The following is a 20,468-nucleotide window of genomic DNA, read 5'->3' on the forward strand; positions in this document are numbered from 1 at the left end:
TATTTTGTTTCCTTCCAGAAATAAAATTATGACAGCTTGTTTCAGAGTTCTGATAAGATGACAAGAGGATTTGGGGCCTTGAAGAGTTGAATTACTTCTTCAGCCGAATCAGAGGGAATTGGAGTTTGACTGACTGACATCAACTTGCCTATGAACTCTGGCTAGGAGAAAGGGACTCGAAATCTTTTATTTTCAATTCTAAGGCCATTTTACCCTCCTTTCTATTCTGATTCTCTTCTAGAGTATGCGGGGCAGTGTGTACCCCTTCTCCTGGCCTGGCACCACTATTCCAGAATGCTATTGAAGTGAGGGGACAGCCTTGGTAAGTACTCACTGCTATAGACAGTGCTTTGCATACAAAGACCCAGGACAGAAGCAAGAGAACAGTTAGCTTCTGAAGGGTTAAGCACCCGGCAAATACAATCAGTAATTTATAGTTTTTACCCACTTATAAACTGCTGAGTAATAACAATCAGTTAATGAAAAACAGCTACTATTACACATTGATTCTTTCAACTGGTTTTTATTGATTGAGTGCCTCTTTGTGCCAGGCAACTACACACTGTGAAAACAAGGATGGAAATATAGTAAGCAAAGACAGTTTCCCCAACTTTGGGGAGTTTATAATCTAAACTGGGGATGGGGGAGGAAGGTATATATCAAAGAAAGGCATCAATGTAAAATTACAATCATGTTAAGTGCTATAACATAATAGATGATACACTGAAAGTGAATAAGGGTTGAGGGAAAATCAGGAGGGTGGTGGGGTTTGTGTAGGTTATCATGAGCTCAATTGCTTGGCATTATCAATGAATCTTGTTACTGTATATGTAGTTTTTTAGTTAAACTTACATGAACATGCAAAATTAAATTCTAAATAAATGTGCTCACAATCCCAAACTATTTTTATCTATGTTCCATACAAATAGTTAATAAGTGAAGACCCTACTTAGCTTCTCATCTTGGGCTTGATGGTAAGCTTTGCTAATACGAGAACCAAGATTTAGGAATATATTTAAAACAAAAAAACAAACAAACAAAAACACCTCACTTACTTCTATTATAGGTTATGTTCTCTCCCAACCCTCCCCTGCTTCTTAAAGAAAAAAAAATTTTTTTTTATTACACTTAACATCCCTATTGGGATGTCTGCATCCTCAGTCTCCCCTCCCTGATTCTTATTCAGTTCCTGAATCCCGCAATCTGATAAATGGACATATTCTCCAGCATGCTTTGCTACTCAAGCATTAGCTAACTTTTTTTTGACTTTTTAGAGATCGAGTAGCATGGGGTAAGTAGGAATAGTTTGCTATATTACTCAGTAGTATTAGCAGGAAGGGTATTAAGAGTTTTATGTTTTGAAGCTCTCTGAATAAAAGATGGCTTATAAAGCAGGGATGCCTCCATTCTCAAAGCCAAAGGGAATTTTAGGAAGTTATTTATATGACTTATGTAAAACTTAGGTGTTTGTTCAACTTTAGACATAAAAGTGCTGATCATGTATTTTCACAGTTGAGGAGTCTAATTAAAGTAGCTTCTGATTTTTTTTTTTTTTTTTTTTTTTTTGCATGGGCAAGCATCAGGAATCGAACCCGGGTCTCCGGTATGGCAGGTGAGAACTCTGCCTGCTGAGCTACGGTGGCCCAGTTTCTGATTTTTGCAGAAATACCAACTATAATTATAGAACTTCATAAGGTGCATGCAAAGATCAGGACCAACTCCTTGCATATGCCTTGTCTCTTAAGGTGAAAATTTATTCAGTATTGTAATAGTACTGAAAAATAAAGAAATAGGCCCTAACTCTAAGTCCTAGCTTTTGGGTTAGAGTTCTGCTCTTCCTTTCACATGCATTTTTCTGAATAAGTTCCAAAGTGAGAATCCACTGATTAAATCAGAAGTAGCCAGACACACTTCCTGCACAGCCTGCAGTATCTTAAATGCTCTCCTTATGCTGGTTCAAGACAGATATGAAGAATACTGTTCCTTCCACTCCATAAGTGGCCTTTATGCTAGAAAAAAAAAGCCCAAGGTTGACAGACTCCTGAAGTTATGGGATTAGGGGGTGCTACAATTTTAGAGTGGTAAAGTTTAAGGAGTTGCCACCAACATTCAAATTATGGCCTCAGCTACTTAAAACTAGTTCTGCCCTTCCTAGATTTTGCCTTTCTTCACTTTCCTAACCCTTTCGAGTTGTTCCCTTCTACCATACAGAGTAAAATAATGACTCCCACTGAGTGTGGCTAGGATTGGAATTTGGATACAACTAAAGCCTTCCTACTCATTCCCTAAACTCAGCTGTCTCCCCAATGGGAAATAGAACTTAGTAGGCAAACAAATCTAAAAATCAACAGAGACTGGCATTTTAAAACTCTTAACATTCTCTCAATTCCTGGAGATTTTTCTCCTAGAATAGGGAGGGGGTAGGTCTCTGGGGAAACAAATTTATCTTTGAAGCTCTCCTTGGTTTAAATTCTGAGTCAGTCTTTGGTTTCCAGGGCAGAAAAGTGTTTTGAACTCAGGCTTCAGCCTAAAAAAGCTGGTCAAAGATAACTCAGGATGCTCTGACCCTGTTGTACACATTTGGTGTTGGGATGGAGATAATGATTCTCTTTTTACAGAAGAGTGGGAAAAAAACAAACAACCTGTGGCACAGTGAGGTGAAGTATCTTGTGCAAAATCACAGCAAACGGCTGAGGCATATTCAAGGATCTAGCTCTCTCAAATCTGTGTCTTTTCCACAGTATGATAAAAAAGAGGCCAGGACAATTCCTAAATTGACATTAGTCAATGCTCTTAAAAAATTATATAGCCTCTCAAAACTGAACATAGGGATTCTACAGCCCTGCAGACAAGAAATGAGGGGGAATGAAGCTTTAGGAAAAACAATCAACAATTCTGCAATATCTATGAGTAGGGGGAGAGTGCGACTGTGAAGCTTCTGTCAAGCCAAATTATAAATTGCTGACAAAGGAGATGTCAAGAGGAAACTGGGACAAAGATTAGAAAATCTGAGAATTGAGCTCCTTGACTCTTAATGGGGCCCTGAGCAAGAACATATGACCTCAGGGAGCTCAGTTCCCAGAGGAACCCTTGGGAGAGCTAGCATAAAGTGTATAAAGTTTCACAATAGGAAGACGCCAGTACCAGACCACCATTGCTACCCACCATTGCTATCTATCCAGTCAGCACTGGAGAAGAGAATGTATAAACTAACATTTAAACCATAATGAAAGCAGCTCTGTCACGTGGGGAAAGAATGGTTGGAAGGATGGGGGTGAGGACAGACACCAGGGGTTCATTGTTCTATTGTCCTATTTTCCTTTGGCATTGAAATGTGAGTGGTTTCAAAACAAAAATCCAGAAAGAAACATGAGGTAATACATTTATTCCAAGTAATTAACACATTAAAAATAAAGTTAAACTTGCCCAAGACGATTCATGAATTCTTTAATCTTTTGTAACAAAATGTACAACCCGAAGCATCACACACACTATGGTGGAAATAACTTGAGAAAGGGAGAGGTAGAGGATGAGATAAACATGGGTCTGTGGAACAGAGAGTAAGTTCGATTCCAAGACAAGTTTCAGATCTTCTACCTCTTCAGAACAGAAATGGCTGCTGAACAATTTAACACAAAGTGTTACTGGATCACAATACAATAAACAAAAGGTCATTTCAAAAATAAAAGTGACCCCCAAAAGTATATATGCTTCTGGCATTGAGCCATCAATAGGCCTTACCAATTCGTTGTCTTCCAAAGTGAGCCTGCTAGATTTTCTTCTATCTGTACTGAAGTCATTTCCAAACAGGTTTGTGGGTTAGTAGGACCATCTCAAGCAAAGGCAACACACTAAGGGAAGTGTGAGAGTTGACATGCCACTGAGATGTAAGCAGTAAACAAAAGAGCTACTCACGCTTCATTTCAAACAATGTTAAGGCACGCCCTTCCAAACTGGGAGCCTAAGAGATGAATAATTCTTTCATCAGAAGTTTTCCATTACAGCAAGCTTTGTGGTGTTCCTCCCAGAGATCCATCTGCTGCCCAGGAAATTGGGTGGGAATACAACATAGCAGTTGGAGAAGTCAGCGTTGTCTCCCTCCTCCCCCACATTCTAGAAATCGACAGTCAAAGCCAAGATACAATCAAAGCACACTATGTGGTGACCAGATAAGACATTTGATTTTAATGACAAGTATGAGAAAATAACCAGAAAAAAAAATTAACAGAAAATACTTTCTTACAGATATGTAGAGTTGAAGCTATGATTGATTTGTCTGGTAGGAAAAGGAAAAAAGGAAAGGAGGTAAATTTTTTAGCTTCAATGAACATTTACTGTAAGTTGCTGATTCATCTCTTGGTGTAGGTTCCAGATGAGATTGCCAACTAGTCCTTGACCATCTGGGCATCTGATTTCTAGAAGCCAATTTGATTCATCCACAAGTAGCTCTAGATGTATATTCTTAGCCATGAACACTGGATTCTGTATGGTCTTGGACGGCATCAACTGCATCTTCTTCTGCAGGCATTTCCTGAGGTACCATATCACCTCCAAGTACCTGCTCTCGTAGAGGGGATCCTGAAGATGGAGTTCTTAACAAAGTGTGGTCACTGTCCTCATCTATGTGAGGAACTGTTACCTCTGTGATGGATGCATTCGGTATTTCTAGCTCTATTGGTCCCATCTCCAGGGAACTACACTCATGAGGGTCATCTGGTTCAGAGAGAGAACAAAATTTCTCTTTTTGAACTCCAGATGTCCGTGTGACAAAGTCCACGAGGTCTGGAAGGCAAGATGGCCCAAGGCCTGAAGGGTTAATTGTTTCTGGTTCCAATCTGAGGGACTCTTGTGTCTCTAATTGAGAAGTTTCTTCTCCTTCCTCAGGCATCATCCCTCCTGCTAAGAGGTCAAGAGCCTGGTGTGTTACATCGAGGCCTCCCAAGCCCAGGTCAACATTTCCTATGGATGGTCCAGTTTTCAAAATGTTAGGAGGAGTGATCCTCCCATTTCTGGGACTAGATGAGTGAGAACTAGAGAGTTCACACTCTGTCCCAAAGTTAAGCACCAGAGTTTTGGGAGAATATAATGGAAATCCAGAAAAGGATGGGATTGGTTCAAACCCAGCAGAAGTGGAGGGATTATACCCTATAGATGGTGTAGAATCTTCTTCACACACTTTCGAATCTTCTTCACACACTTTCTGAGACAGGGCAGTTGGGGATCTATGTGCAGGTTCCATCCGAGTATTACAGAAATCACCCATATCCCCCAGATTCCCCAGGGCAGAAAGTTCCCCTAATTTTAAGTCTGTAGCTTCAAAGACCTCCGAGGCCTTGCTTTCTATTGTCACTGTTAATTCTGGATGGACATCATGTAGTACCAGTGCTTCTGGTTTCTCTGGATTCTGCCAGGTTTCTGGCCTCTTCTTGTTCTCATCCCAAATAGCCAGATCATAGATAATTTTATCCTGAAAGTCTTTTGATTTATCTCTCGTGAGTTTGAGATTTCTGTTACTAGAAGTTCTAAAAGCTGATTCCAGAGCTGAATTTTCTAGCCACTCCTCACTACCACTTGAAACTGCTTGCTCCTGTGTACTATCTATTAAATGCACATTTGAATTGGCTGGGGACTGAAGAAGCAATTCTGGGGCAGAATTTTTCACAGGTATATCTTGCAGGTTCTGAAATAAAGACTTAGTTTCTGATGGAAATGAGTCTATTTTTGCCTTTGTGGAAGAGAAAGCCCTTGTACTCAATTCATCCACTACTTTATTTTGAGCTTCACTTGCTGTCATCAGTTTCTTGGACTGTTCAGCCTCTCTGTCAGTTATTAGTAATGTGGACTGTTCCACTTTTCCCTCCCACATGTATCTGTTGCCATGGTTTAAATTAGAACCCTCTATGCTGTGGGGCTTAATGTTGATACCCATTCTCTCCTCTACCATCCCCTCAGAGTGCTTTGCTGTCCTTTCTTTCAGTTCAATGTTTGTCTCTACCTCAACTTCTCCACAATCTTCAGATCGGTGGAGTTCTTGGTTTTCTTCATCCTGGTTACCAGCTTCTATGATGCAGGTTTCTACCAACTTCTGAGATTCCATGCTACAACAGTGGGTATCTGATCGCTGAGGGGCTGGCTCTACACCAGGTGGTCGTGGGTCTCCCAAGTCAAGTTCGATTTTTTCCTCTGGAGACATATCCCTGTCAATATCACTCTGGAAGGAACTAGAAGTCCACATGGCCAAGCTGTCTGTTTTTGGAGTAATAGTTTCATAAGGCCTGCTTTGGCACAACCTTGTCAGAGGCTGTAGGAAGCCATGGCTGCTGCTTCTGGTTTTGGGGTCTATGTGCTCTACAACTGACCATTTCCCTAGGGACACAAGAGTTTTTACGGTGGGCTTTTCAGGGTTGCTGATTAAAGAAGCAGTGACCAAATCCTTATCTTTGGGCAACTCCTCTTGGGATGCACTGTTGTTCAAAGTAGAAGTGGAAGAGCTATCTGAAATTTCAGCTCTAGAGAAGCTGGTATTTTCCCCATTGGCCAATGGACCACTGCTTAGCTTAGTCTCAGGGGTCCCCTTTCCACCACTACTGTAGAAGATGTCATATAGGTCTTTAGCGTTGGCTGTGGCTAAGCATGAATTTCGTTTCTCTAGTTTTTTAGCTTGTTCACTGAACACACTTGAGAGGGGTGGTGGAGGACGCACTAAAACAGAGAATAGAGCCTGGTCACGGTCACTCTCACTCACCCCAGGAGCTGTCTCATCAGAAGGAATGGCAGCTGGCTGTGCTGAGGCCATGATGGCTACAGGCAACACTGGATTCAAAATGTTAGGCCCCAAGAAGCCAGGGCTGAAAGCCTGAGATACAGCTGGGTTTGATTTTACTGGAGCCAGGACAGCATTTGCCTGAGCAGAAGATGGAACAACTGGATGAGGTATAACTGGGGGTGGTGGAGGGGGTGGTGGTGGTGGTGGTGGTGGTGGTGGTGGTGGTGGTGGTGGTGGAGGGGGTGGTAACATGTGCTCAGGTATATGGGATGGCTCATTCTTTTCAGCCAGCACCATTTTTTCCTCTGAAGAACCTTTTAGAATCACCTCTTCCCCTCCAAATGCTTTGGAGATGATGTCTGGAGGCAAGAGGAGATCAGCTGAAGACTCTTTGACCACTGGCAGAGGCTTAGCCGTGGTTCCAGAGGACTTGATGGATAGAAAGGTGTTAAGAGGAGCTGGCTTGCTCACTGTGGCTGAACTTGACTTGCGGAGTACTGTGGATGGGATAGGCAGGTTGGGTCGGATCTTAGTCTGAGTTGAAGTAGTCACAACAGGCATCCAAGGGCTGGTATGTGCAACAACAGTTTTCCCAGAGAGCTTGATTTTGATAGGCTTTGCCTTCCCAGCTTCAGCTTTGCCTTCCTCTTTGTCCTTACTGCTTTCCACAGTCTCTTCCTTAGGGATACTTGGGGCCACCACTGAACTTTTTTCCTCTTCTTTTTCTGGCTTCTTCCAGCTGAATTTCCCAAAAGAGGAAGATGATGGTGATTCCTTCTTTACTTCCTCTTTTAATTGGAGTTTGATGCTAGTTTTCCTTTTATTTTCAGCCTTTTCAGGGGAGTTCCCACCCTCAGAGAGCTGGTCCTCTAATTCTTCAGAGACCTTGTCATCCTCTTTTACTTCCTTCATGACCTTTGCCTTTTTGTCTTTCTTCTCTTCCTTTGGTTTTTCACTAAGTTTGCGTTTAAGCTCACTCTGCCGTCGCCGTTCTGTCTCTAGGACCACAGCCAAGCCAGCCTGGTGGTCCAGATTCCGCCGCTCCTCATACAATGGGTTTTCATCCACATATTTCTGGGAAAAGAAAAGAAAAGGCTCAATAACTGGTCAAATACCACAAAAGAGAAAATCTTGACCCCATCATTGTTAGAATTCATCTAGTAGAAATCCCTAAAGTCATTCTCTTGTAGGATATAGATGATTCTATCAGCTCAGCATCTCTTTCTACAACTGAAGAGAACTTTCTAGTCATTACAAGGAATGTGAAGTGTCAATGACTTTTCCTGGCTCTGAAGGTATTTTACAAAGTCCAAAGGATTACTGCAGAAAGTGGAAGTTCTAAAGCTACTACAAAGACCAACCTTATATTTCTCATTGTGTTGGTGACCCTTCACGTGTTGCTCTCCAGAAATTGGATCCCCCAAGAATTCCTCACATAGCTGGCAGTAATATCCAGTGACGGGAATCAGAAACTCAGAGCCTGGAAGAAGTATAAGAAAGTCAAGGAAACAGCTGTTTCTACCCAGGAAAACAGCAATCAAAGGAAATCTCACCTCCCTTTTGCAGTAAAATGCTATGGTTTAGAGTACCTTACCCATTTTGGAGTCAGAAGTAGAATATAGATTAATCTCAATGGCATAATCTTCCCAATCTAAATTTGAATTCTGGACATCTAGCTTTCTAACGCTTCAATACACTAACTGGTTAATTCAGGAGTGCCCTGTGCCAGACCTATGTCTGTTGCTGATTCTTCTCAAACTCCAGCTAGCACTACGCATCTCAGAATGTTCAAAAATGGTACTCCCAGTTAGCCCAGTAACATTTCTATGAGGATCTCTTATGTTGGTATTAATTACTCAGGTATTTACTGTCTATAGATCTACAGAATGCAGCAGCATTGACTACTTGTGAAGGTAAGAATCTTAAAGGCAGTTAAAATAAGTTAATACATCTTTTATATTCTTTTTTCACCTGGATTTCAAATAAATGAGGTTTAAGCCAATGCCAATGACAAAAACAATTCTGCCTATTCTAGAGTGGTATGTATATGTTTTATACCTGTTGTATTTTTGGCCATATGGGTAGATTCTTGATCTTGTCAAGATCAAGAATGATCTTGTCTTATAGATCTATTTCTTCAAAATCCAGTACAGAAGGCATTCTTACTGCTTTGTTAAAAGGAGTGGCTATGTTCACTCTATGCCATCTCCTAATACCTTAGTTCAGGGACACCTCTTCCTTGGTTGAATATAAGGAAACCACAAAGGATGCTGGGAGGAAACGTACCTTTTGCAGGAACAGTTATCTTGTCAGTGCGCTTTACAGCATCTTGTTTGGCCTCACTCTGGGTCTTTGAAGCCCAAGGTCGGTTGTAGGGGTCCAGTGTCTATTTGCAAGAGGCAGAGGCGCTCACACAACAGCACTAAAAACTCAATGACCCACTTTTCTCTCTCTTCCCCCTACACATAAGACCAAGGGACCAGAAGCCCCCAACTACCCACCCCCACCCCCCTCTGCCAACTGTTTAAACGGAAACAACCTGTGGAAAAGGTAAACATATGTTAGAGCAAGTACTAGCAATGGATAAAATGAAACAAAAAATCAGGTACTCAAGGAAACAAAAGAGGCAAAAGCCTCACTTACACTTATCATGATGTTTAGCTACAGTCAGGTTCCCTAGACTGAGCCCTGGGGATGGTGTCTCCTTTGATGGTATTTCTCGGCTCTTCAAATTGGGGCTCTTGCCCATATGAGAATGTTTCATTTTCCAGTTTTGTGATTCAGATGGGTGTATAGAAGTTTGAGGGGAAGGAAAAAGAGAGGAGAAATAACAGAGGGCAGGACACTTACCTGTGTATGCTTCTTATTGTGCATATGGGTGAAGAAATCAAACATGGTCCCACAGATGGTGTTGCAGTCTTTGCACCAGTGATTGCCAGCATCATAATACTCATAGGCAGTAATGGGCTGATCAGACTGCTTAGTAGCTGGCTGGGGGAGCTCAGCAGGCTTGGGGCTCTTAGTATGATACTTCTCACTGTTTACCTTTGATTCCTAAATGGAGAAAAACTTGCACTTAGAAAGAATTCAAGGCAGTCTACATCTTTCTTCTTAAAAAAAGCAAGCAGTCTATCACAATAATAGATAAAGCCATGTGACCATATTTCCAGTGTCTAAAGCTATAGAAATCATGGGACATCCCAAGAAAAACCTATCTCCAAGGTTCAAATGAAATTATTAGACTACATAGTGCTTACTCATCATAAATCATAATCAAAATCATAATGACACTATATTTACTTAAATACCATAATTATTTCTAGAATATCCAAGACTGTGGAAACACTGCTTCCTCTGGGGAAGGGAACTGGGAGAAGGGGTGGGTAGGAGTCTTTTCACTGTATTTCCTTTGGCTGATGCTGATTGTGTTACCTATGCAACTAAATATATTAGTTAAATTTAAAAATCATAACAACTAGGGAGGGAAGAAACAACACAATGGAAAAGGTACTTGACAGGTTAAGCAAAGAAAATGCAGAAAAAAGACACAGATGCATTCTGATATGGGTAAAATATTTCTAACTGCCTAAAATATCACCATTAGTATTTAATAACTTTCGGTTATCATAAATTCTCTTTTAGAACACAACAACTCTTCAACATTAAGTTACTGATAGTAAATACTTTATGAATTAATTTGTCTGCAAGCTGGGAACAAGGCACTTAGGAAATGAAAATTTTGGTTAATATCAGGAGTACAGCACACAAAAAAGGGTAATTTTGAACACAAATAGGATAAATATGAAAGGAATTCGCCAGGAAACAAGATGAGGGAACCGGGTGCTTGAAATACTGACTGGTGGGGAAAAGTATATAAGACAGAGAAAAGGAAACAATTAGGACAGCAAAGATCATTTTCTCTATTGGTGTCTTATTCAAGAGTCGCTGAAGAGATCATACCCAGGAAGTGGGAGATGGGCTAGTTCTATACTGCTGGTGGAAGTATTAACTGGCATCATTTTTCTTAAGGATAAACTAGAAATTCATTATTACATACTTTTAAATTCCATACACCCTTTGACTCAGCAATTCCACTACTTGACATTTATCTTAAGGAAATTATTACATCAAACAATAGCTGATTTGATTGGTTAAATTTTGGTATCCATACAAAAACAACAACAACAAAAAAACAATTGAAGGCTGTTAAAAATGATATTATAGAAGTGTGTTTATTGACATGGAAAGATGTTCATGATATGCCAAGCAAAGTAAGTAACAAAATACACTGGGATGATCAATAAAGATTTGCAAAAAGGCATAGAATGTCAAATGTCATCTTATCCAAAAGGTCTTCCCTAGCTTCACTATATATACATTGTTCTGTTTTCTATTTTAAGGCATTTATTACCTAACAAACTCTTGCTTGTTTATTGTCTGACTTTCCATTTCTTTTTTTTTCTTTTTTTATTGACCAAACAAAACAACATACAAATACAAACATTCTTAACATATGAACATTCCATACTTGGTGTATAATCAATGGCTCACAATATCATCACACAGTTGTATATTAATCACCATGACCATTTCTTAGAACTTTTGAATCACTCCAGAAAAAGAAAAAACTCATACATACCAAACCTCTTATCTCTCCCTCTCATTGTCCAGTAGTATTTCCATCTACCCTATATATATATATAATTTTTTTTTTTAACATAGGCAGGCACGGAAATTGAACCCAGGTCTCTGGCATCGCAGGTGACCTACTCAGCCACTGTGACCCGCCCAACCCAATATATTTTAACCTTTGTTCACCCTATTTTTTTTCCTATACCCCTTACCACTCCCTTTCATTGATCACTAGCTGACTTCCCATTTCATAAGAATAAGTCTAAACTGTTTCCTGCTATTCTCCTAATATCCAGAACAGTGCTTTGCAGTCTCTTGGTGGTCACTAAATATATGTTAAATGAATTAATGAACAGTAAAATGAATGAATGAACATAAGAGGAGGATTTGGAGCGACATACACCAAGGTCTCTATGTAGGCAGAATTATGTATGTGCATGTGTTTATTGTTCTGAAATGAAAAGAAAGAGAAAGAAAACCTCAAGCCAATTATGCATTTTAAAGAGAAGCAAGGGGAGCAAAGAAAAAAGAAATACCAAGGACAAGTAGGAAAGAAAGGTTGTAGATACAGTATTTTTTACTGCTGAGATGAAAACTGGGCTGCAACCTATCACTGTTAGCTTCAAAGAACACAAAGACTCATCAAAACCAAGAAGTTAGATAATCATAAGGATGATGCATAAAAACACACCAACGGTGAATAAACAGTCAACTACAAAGGGCCAGAATTTTCAAGCTCTTTTCTTATCAAAGGTCCTGGACTCAATGACCCAGGTATAAAAGACTACAGTCCTACCTAGTTGAGAAAGAGAATTCTTCCAGAAAAACATGAAGTTAGAGCTAGTTGACAGAGAATACAGAATATCCTCTTTCTATTTGTATTTAGATTGACTGCAAATGTTTGGACACAGATAGTGGTGATGGTAGCATATGATTGTGAGTGTAATTAACAGCACTAAATTATGTTTGTGAATGTGGTTGAAAGGGGTTGGGTCTTGTATATTACTAGAAGAGAAGTTAGCAGATTGAACATAGGACTGCGTAACACAGTGAACTCTTGCAGATGATGGGCTGTGATTAATGGTCACATTAAGGGTCTTCCATGAATTATAACAAACGTATGACACTATTATAAGTGTTAACAATAGGGTGGTATATGGGAAAAATACATCTAATGTAAACTGTACACTTTGGATGATTTGCATGGTATGTAAATATATTTCAATAAATTTGCTTCACAGCTAGAAGTAAACGTTTGAAGTGGTAGAATAACCCATACCATACTTTGAGATTTGTTCTAAAACTACTTATTAAAATGTACTTTGAAATTTATCACTTTTTTTGTATATATATTCACAATAAAAAATGTGAAAAAAAAAAAACTCTGCTTTTTAAGTAAACAAACATATAGCCTCTTTCCTACATCCAACATTAATTGAGCATCTACTATGCATTAAACATTACCTGGATACTGTGAAAAACAAGCATAAATAAGCTATACTCTTTCATCCTCAAAAAGTTCTCATTTAATGATGGAGATAGACATGAGAACAATCTCTAAATAAGACAGAATGAGGAGGTGCGAGGGTAGTTCACTGGCAGAATTCTTGCCTGCCATGTGGGAGACTCAGAGTAATTCCTGGCCTGTATACTCCCCCCAACCCCCCCCCCAAAATAATAAAAACTTCAACAAATGGTGCTTCAATAACAGGATATCACATGGGAAAAAGAATGAAACATGACCCCCACCATACAAAAAAAAAAAAAAGAGTGAAATAAATCTCATAAAGAAGCAAGTAATATATTCTGGGGGTGTTAAAGACGGGTTGATTAAATCTAGGTGGAATTCTGAAGATTGCTCATGGAGGAGACAGATATCAATTTGGGCCTTCATGAATGAGTGGGGTTGGGATTATTCCAGGCTAAGAGGATCATTAATTGCAAAATGAGAGATACAATAGCATATGCACATTTGGAAAACTGAGTATTTTGAAGCGGTGGGCACGTAAGATGTAGCAGGGAGTGAGTTTGAAAAGACAGATTTATTATTCAATCAAATAATTCTTGAGTACTACTATATGCCAGGCACTGACCTATGTATTGGGGACTATATTGGTGAATGAGACAGATATGGCCTCTGATTCATCGAATCTTAAAATCTTTTTGAGGGGAATGATATTAAATAACTACACATGTAATTATATAATTATAATTACCATAAATGCTAAGTTTGGAAAATTACAAGATATTGTGAGAATGCATATCAGGCAAAGTTAACAGTCTGGGGAACCAGGAAAGGGAATCAGGGAAGTAACTTAAGCTGAGATCTGAAGGATGAATATGAGTTAGTGAGAAAAGGGAATAAAGAAAGAGTGGGGTTTGTATGGTAAGCAGAAGGAAAAGAAGGATTAGAGGGGATACTGTATTTGAGGAATTAAGAGTCCAGTAATAAAATAGTGAGTAAGGGGAGAAAGAGGCATAAAAAGGGGTTAAAGGGGTAGGCAAGGGAGTATCACAATCACTCTGTATAATGTGGAGAAAGGATTAAGAGTATAGAGTACATTTAAGAACTGAAGATGACTTGAACGTGGATGGCAATGGTGATAATGAGGTGGACAGAATTGAGATATACTTTGGAAAGAGAACTGGCAGAATGTGCTAAATGACTGAGTGTGGCACAATTAAGGAGAGGGAAGCACTGAGGATGATTTTCAGGTTGTAGGGAACGAAAACTGTTGGATAGTGATGCCATTCATTGAGAATGGCTAAGACTGAAGGGAACAAAAGTTAGGGGGGGTGGGCACAATGGCTTTAGCAACACTGATGGTGACCATGTTACTAAACATGAACCCCCAAATGGTATACATAAGTTGTAAGAAGATTAGAAACCAGACAGGACTGAGTTAAGGAATAAATGCTGGAACAAGATCATAGAGGGTCCTGAATGCCTAGGATTTTGGAGACTACCTTGTGGGCAATGGGGAACTAATGACATTCTGGAGGAGAGTTCCACATTCTGATCTACGCTTTAAGAAAATAACTCTAATAAGAGTAAGAACAAGTTGGAAAAGGAAACTAAGAAAATAGAAAGCTTTGGTTAGAGTTGATGGGAAATAAAAAAGACAGTAGAAATTGAAAAGCTGTTACCTTGCTGTTGGAAGAGTTTGAGGATGATGATACTTTTTCTGGGCTCTTAGGTTTTTCAGCTTTTCCAGGCTTCTCTGTAGGCTCTTTACTGTCATTTGAAGACTTCTGGGATTTATCAAAAATGTTAATTCCCAAGATTTGAGCCACTTTGTCCAGTTCAGACTGCTTCTTTTCTGCCTCTTCTGCTTCTTGTCGTAACTCTGCCAAGTCCTTCATAATGTTATCCTGAAGCCGACTCACCTCCACCAAGAGTGGGTCTTTGTGGCCATCCTTCTCCCTTCGCTTCTTGCGAAGCATTTCTCCTGAGTAGTCCAATGTCAAAAGGAAACAACATAGGGAAAGTAAGTTGATGAGCCATTTTTCATTCACTAATAGTAATCTCTTATGACTATGGTTATAAAATCTTTTCCCACAAATTATTCCAAGATCAAGCATAACTCTGCTTCCACATGGGTTGGTTTAGGAGAGCTCCAATGGAGGTAAAGATGGATGATTACTTTTACTACCCCCGCTTCAATATAATTACTGTGTTAAATTTATTTTCCCATTATTCCTTACTTTCTTTTACCAGGTATCCTACCCCCTTTTTTTCCTTTAAACTTTTTATTTTGAAATACTTTCAAATTTATAGGACAGTTACAAAAACAATACAAACCCCATAACTCCAACGAATACCCTATTATCCAGATACCCAGATCTAACAATAGTAACATTTTCCCTCATTTGCTGTAATATTCTATCTATCCATATATCTACCAATCCATCTATCACTCTATTTTCTGAACACTTGAATGTATATTGTATGTATCACGTTCCCTGAAAAGCCACGTTTCCTAAGAACAAGAATATTCATCTATGTAACCACCTTACCTGTAGTTATTAAATCCAAGAAATTTTAACTTTGATATAAAGCTTATAGTCTCTAATCCAATTTTTTCATGTGTCCCAATATTTTTTTGAGTTTTTTCTCTTCCCATATTAGATTCCATCCAGGATCATATATTGCCTTTAACTGTCATTGTCTCTTTAGTTTCACTTTTTTTATTATTACATTATCTTCTGTGGCAAGGTTATTAGCCAAGTATCTATGGAATGGTTTCAGGAATACAATAAATTCCCAAAATGGTATATACAAATGGTGTATGTGTCCTACAAAAGGTGAATAAATGTTGTAATTATGAGTCCAATGAGCTATTCAGAAGATAACAAAACATTCAAAGTCATGTGTAACTTTATCTGATTTAAGATCCTTCAATTCATCTAATGTTATCACCAATCCTAAATTGCAGGTCTTCATGGATCAGTCCTCAGGGAATTAATAACTAAGTTTCTCAGCTCTAAACAATCTAAACTCAAACAGAAGCAACTAAATCTTCTGTCTCCTGTTCTTGCATACACTGCTAAATTGCACTATACAGAAGCCTTGTTATATCCTTTCCTCACAGTGTATATGAATTCCTAAAAGCACAGATGAAGATACGGGATAAAAAATGAGGCATCGTGGAACATATTTTATCCAAAAAGTAAGGAAGTGCTCAAAAAGTGATGTGGATATATCAAAAGAAACAGACGCTAACTTAAACAGGGTTTCACTGGGCAAATCTGGGACAATTTGAGCAAGAAAATATATAATGATAGTAAAGATTGTAATCTATTAAATAAAGAACCCCTGAGTTTATTGATATAAAGAATGAATGAATGAATAAATAAGTAAATAAATGGGGGAAAGGGAAAGCTCTCCCTTACACTTAGAAAGCCAATAAGTAAAAGTAAAAGGAAGGATGAAATTAGAAAATCACTAATTAACAACCATCATAACAACTGATTCAGGCAAGTATCATCAATGGATGCTAGAACTAAAGGGTGGAAATCTGAGGAGTAACTGGATATTTACACAGTCTCAAAATATCTCCCCTGTAAGATACTTACTAATTAAAAAGGGTAAAATAGTAATTATATAGTAAGGAAAAATGGCTGACATCACTTTACCCAAATGATCAAAATTAATATCACCAGTAATGGGACAAATTAACTCCTGATACAAAGTCAGCATCATTTCTGTGATACTTCCATCAAAAATATATATCCTGAATTTAATCAGAAAGGAACTTCAGACAAATCAAAATTAAGGGACATTCTACAAAATATATGACCCTGAGCCGCTGCCGAGGACTCAGCAGCCTCCCCCTTGAGCCCATTCACTTCCCAACACTCCGTTCCCTGCCCCTGCCCACCTTCTTCCATCGCTGCCATCTTTCAAAGGCCAATTCCACCAAGGAAAAGGAATCAAAGGAATCATATCATATGTCCACTATCCAGAACCTTTACTCTTTCAGCCCCTTTGCTGATGCAAGTAAGGGTGATGACCTGCTTCCTGCTGGGACTGAGGATTATATCCATGTAAGAATTCAACAGAGGAACGACAGGAAGATCCTTACCACTGTCCAGAGATCGCTGACGATCACAATAAAAAGAAACTAGTGAAGGCATATGAGAAGAAATTTGCCTGCAATGGTACTGTTTGAGAAATCTGCCTGCAATGGTACTGTAACTGAGCATCCAGAATACGGAGAAGTGATTCAGCTACGGGGTGATCTGCTCAAGAACATATGCCAGTTCGTTAAAGAAACTGGACTGGCTAAGGATGACCAGCTGAAGGTTCATCCTTAAGTATTTGTGGCTCACTGAAGTTTAAGTAAGGATTTCCTTGTAATCTGTAAAAATTTCCCCTTCTGTCCCATGTCACAAGTTTAAAAACCTCACAGCTTGTATAATGTAACCATTTGGGGTCTGCTTTTAACTTGGACTAGTGTAACTTCTTCACGCAATAAACTGAAAAGAGCCAAAAAAAAAAAAAACTATATATGTATGACCCTTTCTCTTCAAATATGTCAATGTCAAAAAATATAGTCACGAACTGTTACAGATTAAAACAGACTAAGAAAGCATGACAACTAAATGCAATGCAAAATCTTGGGTTTTCTTTTGCTATAAAGAACATTATTGAAACAACTGGAAAAATATGAATAAGATCTATAAATGAGGTAATAGCATTGTACTAATGTTAATTTTCTAATTTTGTTAAGTACTATGGCTATGTAAGAGAATTACTTACTAGAAAATATATACACAAGTATTTGGAAATAAAGGAGCATCACATCTACAATTTACTCTTAAATGGTTCATAAAGAAATTTTATACATATACATATGGAGTGAGAAAGAGAAAAAAGGATAGAGCAAAGGTAGTAATTTGTTAATAATCTGGGAGAAGAGTATCCAAGAATTCTTTGAACTATTGTGGCAACTTTTCTGTAAATCTAATCATGTTGAAAAAACTCTTGTAAAAGAGTTCAAGTTGCTGAATCTGTCTGAGAGCCCCAAAAGCTATCCATTTGGGTCTCCTACTCAAGTTTCTACAAAGAAGGGAGTCGTGCAAAGGAGTGTCTGATACCTTGTTGTTTATGAAGCCGCTCCAGCTCAGTCCTGAGATAGTACATCTTCTTCTGGCGGGCTTCCCGATCACTCTTTAACTTTTCCCTTTCTTCAATAACCTGCAAAGTACAAAATGGTGAGAGTCCTTTGGCTTCCAATAACACGCCCCCCCCCCCCCCCCGCCTTTTTCTATGGTTCTCCTCTAACAAGCCCTCATGCCAGATAACATTTGAATGCAAGGATTGAAATGTCTGTCCACAGAAGCTCTGGCTTTATAGACAAGGTGAAATTTCATTCTTTCTTTTCAGCCCTACATTGCCCAGAAAGTATTATTCTTTCACAGGAAGCAGTATACTACTAATGTCAACCTAAAGCCACTGACAGCAACTATTAGTGGTTCTAAGCCCAAAGGAAACCATCAAGAAGGGACTGTGTTATGGGTGAGGCACTGTTAGTTGCATTATATATACCTTACTTAATCTTCATGACAGTCTCTATTTTACAGTAAGAAAACTGAAGTTATAGAAGAAATTTACACACAGTTATTCAATTAGTAAGGATAGATTTAAAATCTAGGTCCATCTGCCCTAAAACTTACAATCTTTGCAATTTTTACCTAATGGAAAAAACAAATATGGCTTGCCTAAATAAGCTAGGGTGAAATACCTGTGTGTATCAGCCCTGACTTAAGTGCTAGGCTCTTAAGCATGGGAGTAAAGGAAAAGAGCTCAGTCTTCACTGTCTCTGAAGTTTTAAGTTTAGTCTTGATTGAATCTATTCTCCTCCTTCCTAAAAGACTTCAACAGAACTTAAGACTGAAGTTTGAGGTACCCAAGGACAATGGAAAATCAAGGTTTCTTTTTTACCCCCTTCCCAAGGATTAATTATTGTTTTTAAAAACTGGAAAAACATGAGATTGATCTCCAATTTTTCCTTTTTTCTCCTTAGGTCTTCATTATTTTGAGCAAACCAAAATTACGTATATTACATCTTTATGTTCCTAAACAAAGTAAATTACTAGCTATTAAGGATCTTAAAAATTAATGTTAATCTTTTGCATTCCAAATTCTTCTATTTTTTATTTCTCATGCCTACATAATTTTTACCTATTGCTCAAAACATCTTTAATTATTGTATTTTCACATCAGCAGAGAAATGGCGGTCAACTGAGGAATGGTGGTCAGCTGCAAAGGGACGGTCAACTGATGAATGGCAGTTAGCTGAGGCGCGTGATGATGGTTTCTTGCCATCACAAAAATCATTCCTGAGTCCGTGCATCTTTAATTATAGTATTTTACTTATTGCTTCCTTCCTAAAGCCTGGCAACCCAATGAAACTTAAAGCAGCATAAAAACTTTCTTTAGAAAAAAAGTGTCATAAAAATGTTGTTAAAGATTCTCTTGAAGTTTTACTTATTTAACCTAGAGGGAAGGGAATAGCAAAAATAAACCATAATACTGTCCCCTGAATAAATTTTCAAGCTCCAATATCCTCAAACCTCCCTGATAAATCCTCTGGCTGTTTCATGCCAAGTGAGCTTAGAGGTTCAAAATTAGTTTCACAAACTTTTATCTCTCATCTTGATCTCAGCCTTTGGGCCCTCTGCTAAAATGCTAAAGCCACAGAAAAAATTATAGCTGGCAGCCTCTGACACTTGTAATCAGAAATACATTGTTCGTACTTTATATATCTTCCCTTCTGGCCATATATGTATACAACATACATGTATTGTATTTTAAAAGATACACTCTTTTCGCTCATCAAAATTGAGGGCATGTGATATAAAATATTTTATATACTGATTTGTGCTAGATTATTCACAATAATGGCCACAATTATTCCCTTCCTTGTATCGTTAATGAAGTTTCCCCAAAAAAGACAGACTCTACCTCCCAACCCCTAGAATCTGGACTGAACTCAACTTACTCTGTTAAAAAGAATTTGGCAGAAATGGCAGTGTGTGAATTCTGAGCCCATGTCTCAACAGATTTTACATGCTTCTGCCAACTTTCTTGAAATCCTTCTATCACCAAGAAAACAAATTGGTGTATCTAACCACCTATATATGGGGAAGTCCAGCTGAGACTAGAACTGCCCTACTGAGCCCTATCTAAATTGCTGACTTGCAAAATCATGAACTAAGTATCTGTGTTGTCCAGTATGGTAGCCACCAACCACATATGGCTACTTAAATTTAATGAAATAAAATTAAAAACTTATTTTTCAGGAATTGTTATTCTTGTACTCTAACATTAACAAGAACAAGCAACTCTCTTAGTTTGTTCTAAGTACCAAGCAACAACCACTCATTATAATCACTACAGAGAAATGATCGAGAGCTCATTGGTGAAACAGAAGTTTACCCAACCCAATTTTGGTTCCCCACACCCTGATGAAGTCATATTGAAGATTTTAAGGCTTCAAGCCACAATGTTACAAGGCCATTAATTTAGAGAGATATATGAACTTTCTTGAGGGAAAAAAAGTCT

The 20,468-nt window shown here is 38.5% G+C and overlaps 1 protein-coding gene and 1 long non-coding RNA gene across 3 annotated transcripts in view; one reads left to right on the forward strand and one right to left on the reverse strand.

The window, feature by feature from the left end:
* Nucleotides 1-3,370: 3,370 nt before the first annotated feature.
* Nucleotides 3,371-20,468, reverse strand: part of ZNF318 (zinc finger protein 318) — a 28,694-nt gene continuing 11,596 nt past the window's right edge. Inside the window, exons 5-10 of the mRNA XM_077161869.1 lie at nucleotides 17,999-18,098; nucleotides 14,546-14,847; nucleotides 9,617-9,820; nucleotides 9,053-9,152; nucleotides 8,128-8,246; nucleotides 3,371-7,840 (exon numbers count right to left, since the gene is read on the reverse strand). Coding sequence (XP_077017984.1) covers nucleotides 4,463-7,840; nucleotides 8,128-8,246; nucleotides 9,053-9,152; nucleotides 9,617-9,820; nucleotides 14,546-14,847; nucleotides 17,999-18,098 — 4,203 coding nt within the window. The 3' untranslated portion in view covers nucleotides 3,371-4,462. The remainder of the gene's footprint in view (nucleotides 7,841-8,127; nucleotides 8,247-9,052; nucleotides 9,153-9,616; nucleotides 9,821-14,545; nucleotides 14,848-17,998; nucleotides 18,099-20,468) is intronic.
* On the forward strand, nucleotides 5,731-19,350 carry LOC143684685 (uncharacterized). 2 transcript variants are annotated; one of them, XR_013176128.1, is made up of 3 exons: nucleotides 5,731-6,106; nucleotides 6,653-6,933; nucleotides 19,128-19,350. It is a non-coding gene; the product is annotated as an uncharacterized LOC143684685 (long non-coding RNA). The 2 variants fall into 2 exon arrangements; XR_013176129.1 differs by having other exon boundaries at nucleotides 6,105-6,144.

This window comes from Tamandua tetradactyla, chromosome 5, assembly GCF_023851605.1.
Source record: "Tamandua tetradactyla isolate mTamTet1 chromosome 5, mTamTet1.pri, whole genome shotgun sequence".
Classification (NCBI taxonomy): Eukaryota; Metazoa; Chordata; class Mammalia; order Pilosa; family Myrmecophagidae; genus Tamandua; species Tamandua tetradactyla.